This window comes from Crocodylus porosus, unplaced genomic scaffold (genome assembly GCF_001723895.1).
Source record: "Crocodylus porosus isolate Cpor-Errol unplaced genomic scaffold, CroPor_comp1, whole genome shotgun sequence".
NCBI classification, from domain to species: domain Eukaryota; kingdom Metazoa; phylum Chordata; order Crocodylia; family Crocodylidae; genus Crocodylus; species Crocodylus porosus.
The window spans coordinates 589,290-602,000 of record NW_017728936.1 but is presented as its reverse complement, the minus strand read 5'-3'; the positions used below and the strand labels follow the sequence as shown (position 1 = coordinate 602,000).

The following is a 12,711-nucleotide window of genomic DNA, read 5'->3' as shown; positions in this document are numbered from 1 at the left end:
CTCAGGACTAGCGCAGCTCAGTGCTACCACAATACAAATATTAATTGTGACACTTCTCAGGCCTTTCTTTGGTCTCTACAGCCAGCATATTTGAGCGGCAGGTGCTGGGGAAGATACTTGGAGGTGACTTGGTTGAAAAGTTTATGTCAAAATTTTAAAATGGCTTTTCAGCAAAGATTAAGTATTTTTGTGAAAATCCAGCACAATATTTGCACAACATTTCTTTGTCAAAACAGAAATGTTTGTTTGTTTGTTTTTTGATGCACCCCTTCCCCAAAAACTTAAGGAAAAGTTTGACAGAAACAAACATGTTCTTTGTTTTCACCAAGGCTTTGATCTGGAACAGAGCGCACTTCTAGGAAGCAGGGAGGCAACAGGTTACCGTCACTTTTCAGGGCAGAGCCACACTTGAAAACGATTGTCCTCCTCCAGGGATTGCAAGGGGCTTTAAACCAATCCTTTAAATAACAGAGCCAAGTGTGGTAGGAAATGCCCAGACCTTTCTCTAAGCCAAAGTGACTCAGAGCGTTCTCCTGTTCTCGTTCCTGCTTAGAGCAAATGCAGCATGTGGGATGGTATGTTGCACATTAGTGACACCAAACCAAAGTGCAGCCAGCCTCAGGGCTTTCAGAAGTCAGACAAGCAAGCAGAGTAATTTCTTGGCAATGTGCATGATGATATCTGGAGATGCAGGGTGAGGCACACTTCCCAGGAAGGGATTATAGTTGGCAGGAAAGATTAACCAAACCGTGCAATTAAGATAATGAACTGATGGGGAACAGAAATGACAATCACATTGAAACCTTCAGAGAAAAGTTCTCTTCCAGACCACACCGTACAGCTCCAGGGACCAGCATCCACTCCTGATCTCATACGCATCTGGAGCAGTTAAGACAATGCAGGACGAGAGCGGGAGGCTGGGCCAAGCAGAAAGCAGAGGGAGAAGCAAGAAGAGCAGAATGAAGCCCAGCGGGTGGAAAGCAGAGGCCTGGAGAGAAGAGAAGGCAGCAGGAGATTTTCCTGGTCATCCTGACTCCTTCCCAGCCCTGGCATCCTATTGCCCTGGTCTGCTCTTATCCAGGCATGACTTAGGAGTGAGCTAAAGAAACAGGTACCAAACTGAACCTCACAACTGAGAGAAAAGCCTTGGCCTGTAACTCCGTGGGGCATCAGTGCTCAACCCAGGAAACTTGCCAGCCCAGCTCTCACATTCACATAGCATGGCCTTGTTTCTGGAGTAGCACATTTTCTAGAGGTCCTTGTAGCGCCCTGTCCAACTAACCACTTCCAGTGGTGGGTCTGCTTGGTGCTGCTCCCCAGCAGCTATTACTGCTGGAGGGCAGAGCCCTGGGCCCAAGCCCTCTGAGCAGTGCTCAGGAGAAGCCGCCTCCCTCTGCTCAGGACCCTCCAGGAAGAGTCTGGCTTCCCGGCCTTCTCAGTACCGTGCTGAGGCCTCAGGGCATCTGACTAAATGTTCTGCTGGGATCCTCAGCCCTAACCAGCAGCATCCTGGTCTTGCACTCCTGGAGCTCCTCTCACGGATCCACTGCCATCCCTCGGTCCTAATTCCCAGCTGCCCCTGTCATTCCAGCCCTGGGCTCTTCTCCCAGGCCCCTTGCGCTGCGTTGGCAAGGGCCCGACATTCTCCAAGTCCAAAGCGTTTGGTGTCTGTGAGCGGTTGTGCCCAGCTCCACAAAGGACGCTTACCTGTTCCTGACAACATGTAGCAAGGCTGATGAACAGACCAGCACTGTCACATCAGGTTGTTCCCACACTTCGCCTACAGCATGCCCTGCACCACATTGACTTGTACAGTTCAGCTACACCACTCCATGCACACAATACAATTGCTTTGCCCATGCCCCAAGCTCCCAACACTTCCCAGGTAACAGGAGAAGGCCAGGCCTGGATAGTCCATTCAGCCTGTCCTACCTGTTGCAATTCACATGAAGGCACAGCTGTATGCTCTCCTGCCCTTTCATCCTGATGTGACAGGGATCCTCAGGGAAGGGGAGGGGTGTTCAGATAAACAGGGCTCAGATGCAAACCTGCTAGGTTCTTTCTTTCTGTCCAACTGGAACAAGAAACAGGGCTTCCAGGCACAACCCCACTCTCCACAGTCCAGCATGCTCCACCCAACAGGAGCCCCGCCATGTATCCCAGCCCCATGGGACGGGGTGGGGTTCTAGATACCTGACCTATGGCTGTGCGTTAGGGCTGCAGTAGGGGCCTGGCAGAAGCTCCAGGGACAACAAACTGCCCTAGTCACTTCACCTGGTGTCTTCATCTCGGAGGGGTGCCCGGTGGTGCGGTGGTTGACAGCCAGGATGCGGAAGGCATACACTATTGCTGGGTCCAGTCCACCCAGCCGGTGGTCCCGGATGTCAGGCTCAATGTCGCTGGCCGCAGTTTCCCACAGGCTGTCCACTGACCTGGACGAGTTTGAGAAGTTTCTCTTTGTGTCTCGCCGCTGGACCATGAAGCCAGTGAGGTTCCCTGAACCCTGCGTCACCCACTCCAGCTGCACCTCGGTACGCTGCCGGGAGTACATCAGCTTGCTGATTGTCACGTTGGGGGGCACCGGGTACTCTGCAGGTAGACCAGGCATCAGCTCGGCATCCAGATACTCACAGCCCCGCACAAACATGCCCACACAGACCCGATACTGTCATTCATGGGCTACATACAGAGACATGCACGCACACACACACAGACACACACACACAGACACACACACACACACACACAAGTTTATTTGTACAGACCCTGCACAGCTGTACATATATGGCATGCAGATGTGCACAGCACTCACACTTCATTACAAACACACTATTGCTTTCTCACAGGCTCTCTCTTTCCTTCTCAGTCTCTTTCTCTCATCAACATGCATTCACACTTACTTAGTTCAGTGTCTAATTAGCAGATTAGGCAATAAAATGCTGCACCTGCCTCACTGACTTCAGAGTGAGAGGCGCCTGGCTCAGCCTAGTCCCTGGAGCCTGGGCAGTGCCAGAGCCCCCATGACTTCACTCACTGTCATGGAAACTGAGTGGGCAAATGGAGCAGGAAACCCTAGGATCTGCAGCCCGCATCACCCCACAGTCCCTGGGGGTCCAGCAGCTGGATGCTGTCATTGTTCAACCTTCCAGCAAGCTGCATGCAAATCAGACCAGCAACTAACCCAGCCAAGACAGCTCCTTCTGTCCCCTGACTTTCCTGTCTCACAGGTCCCCAGCACAAATATAACCCAATTCTCCACCCCCAGAGCCTCCATACACTTCCCCTTTGCCTGGCTTCACCACCTTCTGTTCCCTACAGCTCCCAGCACAGTCTTGTCCTTCCAGCCCCAGCTATTGCACATTGCTCTATGTTTCCCAGGAACTTCTTACTTTTCACATGGAGGCTGATGGGGAGGCTGGCGTTGCCCACAGCATTCACTGCTGCACAGCGGTAGGTGCCACTGTCACCCGGCCACTCCGTGTCCCGGACGGTCAATTTGAACCAGGTGCCACTCTGCTGCAGCTTATATTTTTGGGCATCTGGTCTGATCACTTGGTTCTTGTTGTTGTACCAGAAAACTTCAGAGCCCAGATGGGGCCCCTGCAGCATGCAGCCCAGCTGGACCTCATCACCTTCAAATAGCGACACCTCAGTGCTCTCTGCCACCAGCCTGGGGACTTCTGTGCAGAAAGAGGGAGAAAGGGAAGGGCAGCTCCGGTGAGAAGGGCTCTCTGGGGCAGTACATTTCAGTCTGAATAGACCTGGGGTAAAGGTGGCCCTGCATATCACACAGGACTAGGGCATGTCACTCAGAGCTGACAGCTTCAGCAACCAGGAGACATATGTACTATCTTCGGGTTGAGATGAGGTCTGCAGAGCCAACCTGGCCTGGGGGAAGAAGTTGGGTTCTGTCCCTTTGACCCCCCTAAAAGCAAACTCATCCTAAGGAGAGAGGCCAGCCTCTGTCCCTGGGACCTCTGAAGAGCTAGCCTAGCCTGGGGACAGGGAGCTGGGGTGAATTCTGGATCTGGAGTCAGCAACAGGTTTGTTCAGTAATGCCCAGTTGAGGGGGCGAATGCCAACCCCTGTGCTTTCTGAGCAAGGGTCACTGGAAGGAGGGGCCTACTGAGTCCTCATGACAATTTGGGAATCAATGAGAGACATGGGCAGATCCAGGACTGTGGCCAGAGCATATGGCCATACCCCCTTTTGCAGTGTGATGTGGAGGGCCTTGTAACTGTTCTTACAGTGGCTGTATAGAGCAGAGCCTCACTTAAAACTTCAGCCCAAATGCACCCTCCCTTCCGCCACGTGACAGATGGCCAGTGGCACATGCACAGGTGTCATGGCCGCCACCTGCACCCGTGTGGCATTGAGAGTTGAACTCCATCAGTCACAGGTGGAACCACTACTGTGTTCTTTGGTGGAGTGCAGTGGTGGCCAGCCTTTTAGGCAGGCGTGTTACAAGCTAAGCTGTACTGCTTTGATCCCTATCCCTGAGGGGCATATCCGATAGCGTTTGGCCTGGGGTGTTGGAATGGAGGCAGAGGGGCTCAAGCCTCCGGCTGCATGGAGTAGAGGGGGCAGGATGCTGCTGTGAGAGAGGTGTCACCACAAAGAGCCAAGTTAACTCTTCCCTGGCCCTCCAGTAGCCACAGATTTATGTGGCAAGTGAGGAGTCCTAGTCCTGAATTTGGCAGCAGCAGCTGCAGGGCCAGGGAAGGGTTAACCTGGTTCTGGCAGTGATCCCCGACACCTGTCTCACAGCAGCATCCCTCCCGGGGGGACTCCGCTCCCTGGAGAACGGTGCTCCCAGCCTCGGTTCTGGTGCCTCCCTTCACTGAGTGCTTGGGGTTTCTGTGACATGCGTGATGCCCATGCCACTTGTGGCACGCATGCTGGCAAGCTGGTCCCACTATGTTCACATGGCAGCCTCCAGCCACCAGAGAGCCCTGTACTTCCTGACATGGGAGCAGACCTGAGTGCTTCCAGCACAGGGCAGCAGCGTGTGCATGCACACATGGACGTGCCGGTAGGAGCGAGTGCTCCTGTTACACGAGTATCACAATGACCCCAGCATCCAGCTCAAGACTTGTCCTTGCAGCCACACTTAGTACAAGCCCTGAGTGCTGGGGAAAAATGGTGGCCTGCGAATTTGATTGGTTTCATGGCATGGTTTCTACCTAAAAGCTACTTTGTTTCCTTCTAGCACCAACTGCTGTATTTCCTCCTTGTCGGCTCACAAGGGAAGGACAAAACTCCTTGCTCCTACAAAGGGTCCCTGTTCTCTGCTGTTGCCGGTGTCCACACCACCCACATGGGCACCACATCAGCTCGGCTGCTTCACCGCCTGTTTCAGGAAATGAGGTGTCACAGCTCCTTCCCACCTACATCACAGTGAGAGGCAGCAGAGGAGATTGGGAGATTGCAGACAGCAGGGGTTGGCCATGCAGGGATCCACTGCAACATCAGTGCAGTGTGTCCTACAAAATCCCCCCGGGCCATTACGCTGTCTGCCCATGTGTCACAGGGCCTGGAAAACTGACAACCGACTTTGTGATCCAACGTACCCTAGTGATTGCAGGCAGCGTCTTGGCCCAAGTCTCCCTAACCAGTGCTGGGTTAAAGCATGAGTGAATCTGAGCAGGAGGCCACAGCTTGGCCTTCCTGGGGATAACAACTTGGGCTCTCAAAAGTGCTGCTTCAGAGAGGTTTCACTCAGTCCAGGTAAACCTGGTTTTCCTCTCACCTCCAGCGGTGAAATGTGTTTGAAGCAGAAATAAAGAATCCAGAAAGCCAGGGCCTAGGCAGGGTGGTTTATACTGGAGGAATGAATTTCCTGCATCAGTAATTTGTGTCTCTATCTCATATCATGCCCCCACTCAGCTTGCAGGAGCCTGTGGCATTGCCACAAATGTGGAGCTGGGTCCGCATAAGCATCACTCAAGCTTGAGGGAGCTTTCTCCAAAAGTCCATTGGCTTCATGCTGCAGGCTGAGAGCTGGAGGCACAGGGGCTCCATTTTCAGCGCTGTGGTGAACACACAAGGCCACTCACTCAACTAGAACGTGCCTTGGCTGCTTTGCCCTTAATGCCCTCATTTGTTCCCTGAGGATCCTGCCTCCCCCCATCCTCTTGGCATGTGCTTTGCCAGTGATTTCACTGACGAGACATGAGCACTTGTCATGCCCCATCGTTCCTTGTGAGCGCCTCTGGACCGGGGCCGGCCTGCTTACCCAGCTGGATGTGGCACTCTATTGCTCTGGCCAGGAGAGGGTGGGCTGCGATGCAGGTGAACTCCTTGCCGCCCAGGCTGCTGTTGGACTTCGTGACGTAGATGTTGCTGGACTGTTTCAAGCCCCCCAGCACATGGTTCCTCCAATCTCTCCACCAGAGTGTGACACGGGGCATCCCCCCTTCCCAGTTGCAGGATAGCATGAGGAACTCATTCTGCTTGGTGGCCATAGCAGAACAGGTGGGGTTCCCACCAGGGACCCCTGCCGGGGCAGAGCAAACAGTATCTTAGAGACAAACATCCCTGACCATGTCCAAATCTGACCTGACAGAGACCCTGTGCATCCTGGCAGGTGGGACCCCCAGCTTTCTGCTCACACCAGCTCAGCCCAGACAGCTGGTGGCCTATGCCAGCTCAAAACCTCTGGTGACAAGGGCAGAGCCATACAATGTACACCCCTGATTTACAAGCTGCTCCTAATGCCCCTCAGGTAAATCAGGGGGGACTCCACAGAAGCTCCTAGAGCTTGCCCAGAGCACCCTGTGAGAGTAGAAATGGGTCCAAAGCTCAGGCCACTGCAAAGACAAACATGCGGGACACGATTCATACAGATCCCAGCCTCAGCAGGGAGTCTATGGCACAGTCCCTTAGGACTTGAGAGTTATCTTGTCATGCAATGCCTGGTGATAAAGGGAGCAGGAAAACTACCCAAAGTCCCTAGTGCTCCTGAAGTGCAGGGCATCTGCTTCACAGGCAATATTTTCTTTGGAACCAAAACTGTTTCACGTTTCCCATGAATGGGAAATCCCGATACAATTTCATTCTGAAAAACAGTGAAACAGCAGCGCTGCACCCCCATCAGGGAGACTGGCAAGCAAGCCAGCCCTGCTTCCAAGGCCTGTGTCTTTAGGAGAGTCCCTCCAGATGGGCTCCTAATGCTTCCAGGGTTCCCTGCTGTGCAGCACAGGAGCCAGGGGCTGCAACCCAACCAGCTTTATTTCACACTCATGGAGACACCCCTGGCTGTCCTTTGAGGATCCCAAGCCCTAGTTTGGTGGCCTTGTACCTGTTTGGTGCACATAGCAATTTCTGCAGCTTACACGACTGTGTGTGTTTCCAAGGACATGCCTGGCACACAGAACCTTTCACCCCAGTCTGTTTGCCTGAAGCCACAAGTATTTATCTCTTGGCACCATGTTGGTTTGTGGCAACATGATGGAGAACATCCCTGAGAGCCACCATTGCATTGTGCAAGATTACTATGCGATATGCAGAGCGAGGGGGCCTCTGCAGGCTTTGGACAGGATTTTGGGGCCTGTCAGTACCTTGCAAACAGAGCTCCTTGAAAGCAAAGTGATTTTAGAATTACAGGGCTGGGTAGCAATGGTGTTATTTTTACCCATGGTGCAGTTTTCTTGGGCTGTGCTGGGTACAAAGGGTGACGGTACTTACATACAGTGGTCTTGCAGACAGCCTTCTCCCCGATTCCTGGGTGGAAAGCCAGGCAGGTGTACATGCTGCCATTCTGGATGTCCATGCCTCGTTGGATGCTGGTGGCATTGGAGTAGGCCCCCCCGGTGTTTGCTTCCTGGCTGGATTTCACCCACCGCAGCTGCACGGGGGGGAACCCACCAGGCCACAAACACTGCAGAGCAATGTCCTGGAAATTGGAGGCAGGGAATGGAGTGCAGCTGGGCTTCCCGTGGGGCTGATCTGTGCATGGGCAAACATTGAATCAACAGCAAAAGGAGCTAGCGATGCCAATAATAATATGGGGGCCACCTGCAATGCAGCTTTCCTGCCCAATGCTGTCATAAGGACACAAGGGGAAGAGGGCTGGACCCAACACCCTGAGCTTCTCTGTCATAGCACATCCGGCCCAAAAAGGGTCTGCTCTGCCCAGCACATAGTTCCAGGGACATTTGCTGACAGTGTAATGCAACAGCAGCTCTTCAGGCAGGTGACAAGTTGTGAGTATCATATTCAGTCAGCAGCTTCCTCTGCTGACACCACTCTCTTCACCCTCATGATCCCCTGCCTGTCACCATCCACCCAGTCTCCATGGTTGATCCTTCCAGCTTTCTCCTCTGGGATGAGTTTCCTGCCCATCTCCTAGGATCCCTACACAACAATTATTCCATACCACACTCCCCAGGTACCCAACCTGTCCCCCGTCCCCCCAGTAGGTACCACAAAAGGGTGCTAGTGGTCTCTCTCCAAAAATCCGCTCCTTCACATGGCTGGGGAGTGCTGGAGCCCCAGTCTATGTGAAGGGAGAAGAGGCCAAGAACAAAGCTGCTGGATCACATTTTCCCCAGTCTCTAGACAATCTGACTAGATTTGTGAGGATCTAAGTGCAGTGCACATCCCAGAGATGCATCAAAGGAGCTCTTCCAGGCAAAAACTTGGGCTACAAATCAAGTGGACACATCTGCACAGCTATCCAACACTGCAGCTGCTGCAAATATCACTGAATACTCCCACTTCCATGTGATAAATGGCTAGATGACCAGCTGGGGTCACTCACTACACAACCCCTCTACTCTTGCCAGACAGCCGCAGACAGGCTAGAGGAGTCTGACCTGAAAAAACAATGCCTTCACCTACATGCAGGACAGCACAGTGAACACCACTGCCAAAGGGCTACTGGGATCCCCTGCTCTCTCCACATGCTTTAGACCTTGAATATTGTTGGCTTTCCTCACAAGGGGACTTTTCTGGCGGCCCCAGATAGAAATATCTTGATTTAAGAGGACAGCCGGCCCTCTTCATGCCATCTGCTAAATCCCTTCAGCATTCTCCTGGTACCTCCTTAGCTAACAGGTAGCCAGCTAGATGCATCAGAAAGAGAGGAAGCAAGAGAGAGTGGGGGAAGATGCAGCAGACAGAGGAAAAGAAACAAGGCAGGAATGTGGCTGCACTCTGGAAAAAACACATCTGGGCAGGATGCATGGCCCCTGGGAGAGACGCACGGTACTTACAGTAGACGGTGAGGATGATGGTGGTCTGAGTGCGTGTGTTGAGGTGGATGTTTTGGGCCAGGCAAGTGTAAGTGCCTGTCTGAGTCCGGGAGATCTTGGCTATCACATATTTCTGGCCAGAGTAGACCTGAGAGCTGTTGTAAAACCAGAGATAGTGGCTGGGTGGGTTAGAAGAGGCCAGGCAGGTCATGATCACCTCCTCCTGCTCGTTAGCTGAGAAGCCGTTATGGTTAATAGCAAATGGCTCAATACTGATCACAGGTTCATCAGGGCCATCTGAAAAGCAAAGAGGGAGGCTGGCAGCAATATGCCCCAGACAAGGAAGGGGAGGAGCTCTGCTCAGATGAACGGTCAAGAAATGGGCTTTTAACTGGATTGAATCGGTCCAGGAGTGGGACACGGTGGGTTCCACCCATGAGACCCTTTGGAAAGCATGGCCTAGCAGTGCTGGGGCAAGGCAGGGTTATGCCTAGTGTGGGTGGGCCAGATACTTGCTCTTCTTCTAAATACTCAGTCCCCCTCAGATGCCCAGAGAGCCTCAGGCTGACGTGATAATGCTAGTGCCATGTGCCGAGAAGCATCTGGGAAGCCAGCCCAAAGGGTCATGCCTCAGAAGCTGACTGAGGGGCTTGCGGGAGAGAGGACTGGAGAGGCCTGCTTCATAACAGGGTTATTTTCTCAGGAGAAGCTCTTTTGTGGCCCAGTTCTGGGAGATACTGAGCACTCTCTGGACCCAGAGGCCATAGCAAAACTTACAAATAATTTGCAGAAATCCCAAGAAGGGATAGTTTGAGATCTTGCCAGAAATACAGTGGGGAGAGGGCTGTTGGCACTGTCAGTGCTGACCACTTACAAATTACATCAAGAAACATGGGCTCGCTGGTCTGGCTGTTGATTTCATTGTGGGCAGTGCAGGTGTACCAGCCCATGTGTGTCCGGTTGGCTGCCATCAGGTTCAGCAGGCCACTGGCAGTTTCAGCCACAGTCCCTGTGCTGTCCCGACTCGTGTAGTGGTGCCAGGAGTACCTGACTGGGGGTGTCCCCTCCTTCACAGAGCATGTCATCACCATGGCCATACCTTCTACTGGTGTAGAGTTGTTCATTTGGAGGAAGGGCTTTGAAACAGGAACTAGGGGAGACCAAGAACAGGGCTCAGATGTGATCTAACCTATCACCTGTGGCCTTTATTCATGTTGCCACACCAAACCACATCTTCCCACCCTGCCGTGCCCACAGACCCTTCATTCTGATAGTCCATTTGACTCCAAACCAGCTCACCCCTGCCTGCTCTGCCACCCACCAGGATGGGCCCTTCCCGGATCTCCAGTCCATTCTTTTCAAATCTAGTCTTTACTGTTCTAAACCAACCAGTGCTAATGATGTTACTTACATACGGGGCCCTCGCTACACAATGTGACAAGGTGCTAGAGAGAGGACACTGCCTAGTGAGGGCAGGAAGGTTCGGAGGGGCATACAGGAGACAGGCGCAGCTCAGGTCCTCATGGGAGAAGCCCTTCACACTGCAGCCACTGAAGAACCAGACTCCCCAACAGACTGTGACTTAGGAGGTTGCAGGGGAGAGGGAGGATGGGGCAGCAGGAAGGGGCTGTTACAGTGCTGCAGAGAAAGACTGTGTGGGCTATGGTAGGGGACGGCGTTGCCCTGACCCCCTCAGGGAAGCCAAACTCTAATCCCATCTTGCCTTACCCGGTGAGACTCCTGCAGGGCACCCAGAGCTCTGTATCCAGAGTAGGTGCTTGCTCTCGCTGGACTTTGCTCTGCCCAGCCCCTCAGCCACAGAACTCCATGAGGGATGTTTTTAGCATCCAGCCCATCCCTCTGTGCTCTGGCATCACAAAGACTGACTGTTGGTAATGTGCCACCATCCTGGTGTCCTTGTAAGATCCTAGGGGCCCACTGTCTGGTTGCAGGGTTGCCAACACTCACAGTCTTGTGATATTTGGTGTTTCACATAAAGCACCAGCTGTTGGAGTCAGCTGACAACATGCGACTCTCAGCCTTCATTAGCAAAAGTAAGTACCTCATTCATGTGCTGAGAAGCAACTCCTGCAAACTTGCCTCAAGAGACTTCGGGCCCTGGCAGATGTTAATTCAATCGCATGACTGAGATCTGACAGATTCTATCCAGGATCCCAACATTCACATGTCCTGGCCTGGCAGACATGCAGGACACAAAATTTATGGGATCCAGGATAAAATTTGTCAGATCCCTGGTGCATTCCCAGACCTTCAAAGGGCACCATGAGAAACACCACACTAGAAACCAAAGCACCCTTTCAATTTGCCAGCATGTGGAGATCCTGGTATCAGAGAACCATTCCCTGATGTTGGGCTCCCCATGAACTCAGACCTTCAAAAGCATATCAGGGAACCAGTCCCTGATGCTGGGCTGCCCAGCTTGGTTTAAAACATGCCAGTGGGGTGCTCATCACCTCATGGAGCCACATCCCAGTGCCAGGTTTCCAGTGCACCCTGGGTGGCAGCATCCTGGATCTGGGGTCTGCCCCCTGCCAGTCCCCGCAATCAGCTGATCAGGGACCCAGGCAAAGGGCAATACCTTATCTGGAACAATGTGGCAGCCTCCTGGGAGCCTAAGAAAGGGAAACAGCTCCCCAGGCTCAGGCTCTAAGGTGCTTGCATGCTACACATTTAAATTAAACCGTAATACTAACCAATCACAAAGATGTTCCACATTAAATTTCTTGCATATGTGGCATGTTGCAATTTATCACATAGTTGCCAAATTAATTGTGAGGTAAATGTAATGTGTGCCATGGGGCCTCAGAAACTGGATGTTAAATACAAACGGATGGCAGTGCTGTGAGGCTGGGCTGAACCTGGTGGACATCGAGTGGCACTGAACTTCTCATTATTCCTTTGTTACAGGGAATGCCCCGGGAGGTGTCAGTACGCCCAACATGGTTGTACTGAGAGCTAAAAACCCTGAGAACACAAGCACATATCATGACATTGACAGTGACTGTCCACACGTCACACCACTGACTTCAGCACAGCATAAGGTTTCCTGAGCCAGCACTAACTGGCCAGCACAGGCATCAGTAGGAGTCTACCCATGGCAGCACTGAGCTCAGCCCAGACAAATTTACTCAGCTTCTTAGACAGGGTTTGCAGCTTGGCTGCTCCTGGTATCTGTACCTAGTTTAAACTGCAGTGTGGCTACAAGTGCCACATCACAGAAGCCAGTGTTTGTGATGGGGTGCAGCTCCCTTGCACACAGTCACAAGCATGAGGGTCACAGGTGCCTCTGTTTTCCAGCGCTGAGACCAAGCTCTGCATCACTCAGATGTTGCAGTCAGTGCCTGAGTGCCCACAACACACTGAAAACCTCAGCAAGGTTGAAGCAGAGGGGCCCTTGGGTGGGTACCTTTTAATAAAACCATCATTTACTTCTATTGTGGCTTAATGTAAACACACACACACACACACACACACACACACACACACGAACATGTTT

At 52.7% G+C, this 12,711-nt stretch overlaps 1 protein-coding gene across 1 annotated transcript in view; it reads right to left on the bottom strand.

Annotated features, from left to right (window-relative positions):
* Positions 1-2,051: 2,051 nt before the first annotated feature.
* Positions 2,052-12,711, bottom strand: part of LOC109317928 (carcinoembryonic antigen-related cell adhesion molecule 5) — a 17,596-nt gene continuing 6,936 nt past the window's right edge. The window contains exons 3-9 of the mRNA XM_019546894.1: positions 10,069-10,344; positions 9,216-9,491; positions 7,687-7,947; positions 6,236-6,496; positions 3,390-3,680; positions 2,275-2,589; positions 2,052-2,074 (exon numbers count right to left, since the gene is read on the bottom strand). Of these exons, the coding sequence (XP_019402439.1) occupies positions 2,052-2,074; positions 2,275-2,589; positions 3,390-3,680; positions 6,236-6,496; positions 7,687-7,947; positions 9,216-9,491; positions 10,069-10,344 (1,703 nt within the window). The remainder of the gene's footprint in view (positions 2,075-2,274; positions 2,590-3,389; positions 3,681-6,235; positions 6,497-7,686; positions 7,948-9,215; positions 9,492-10,068; positions 10,345-12,711) is intronic.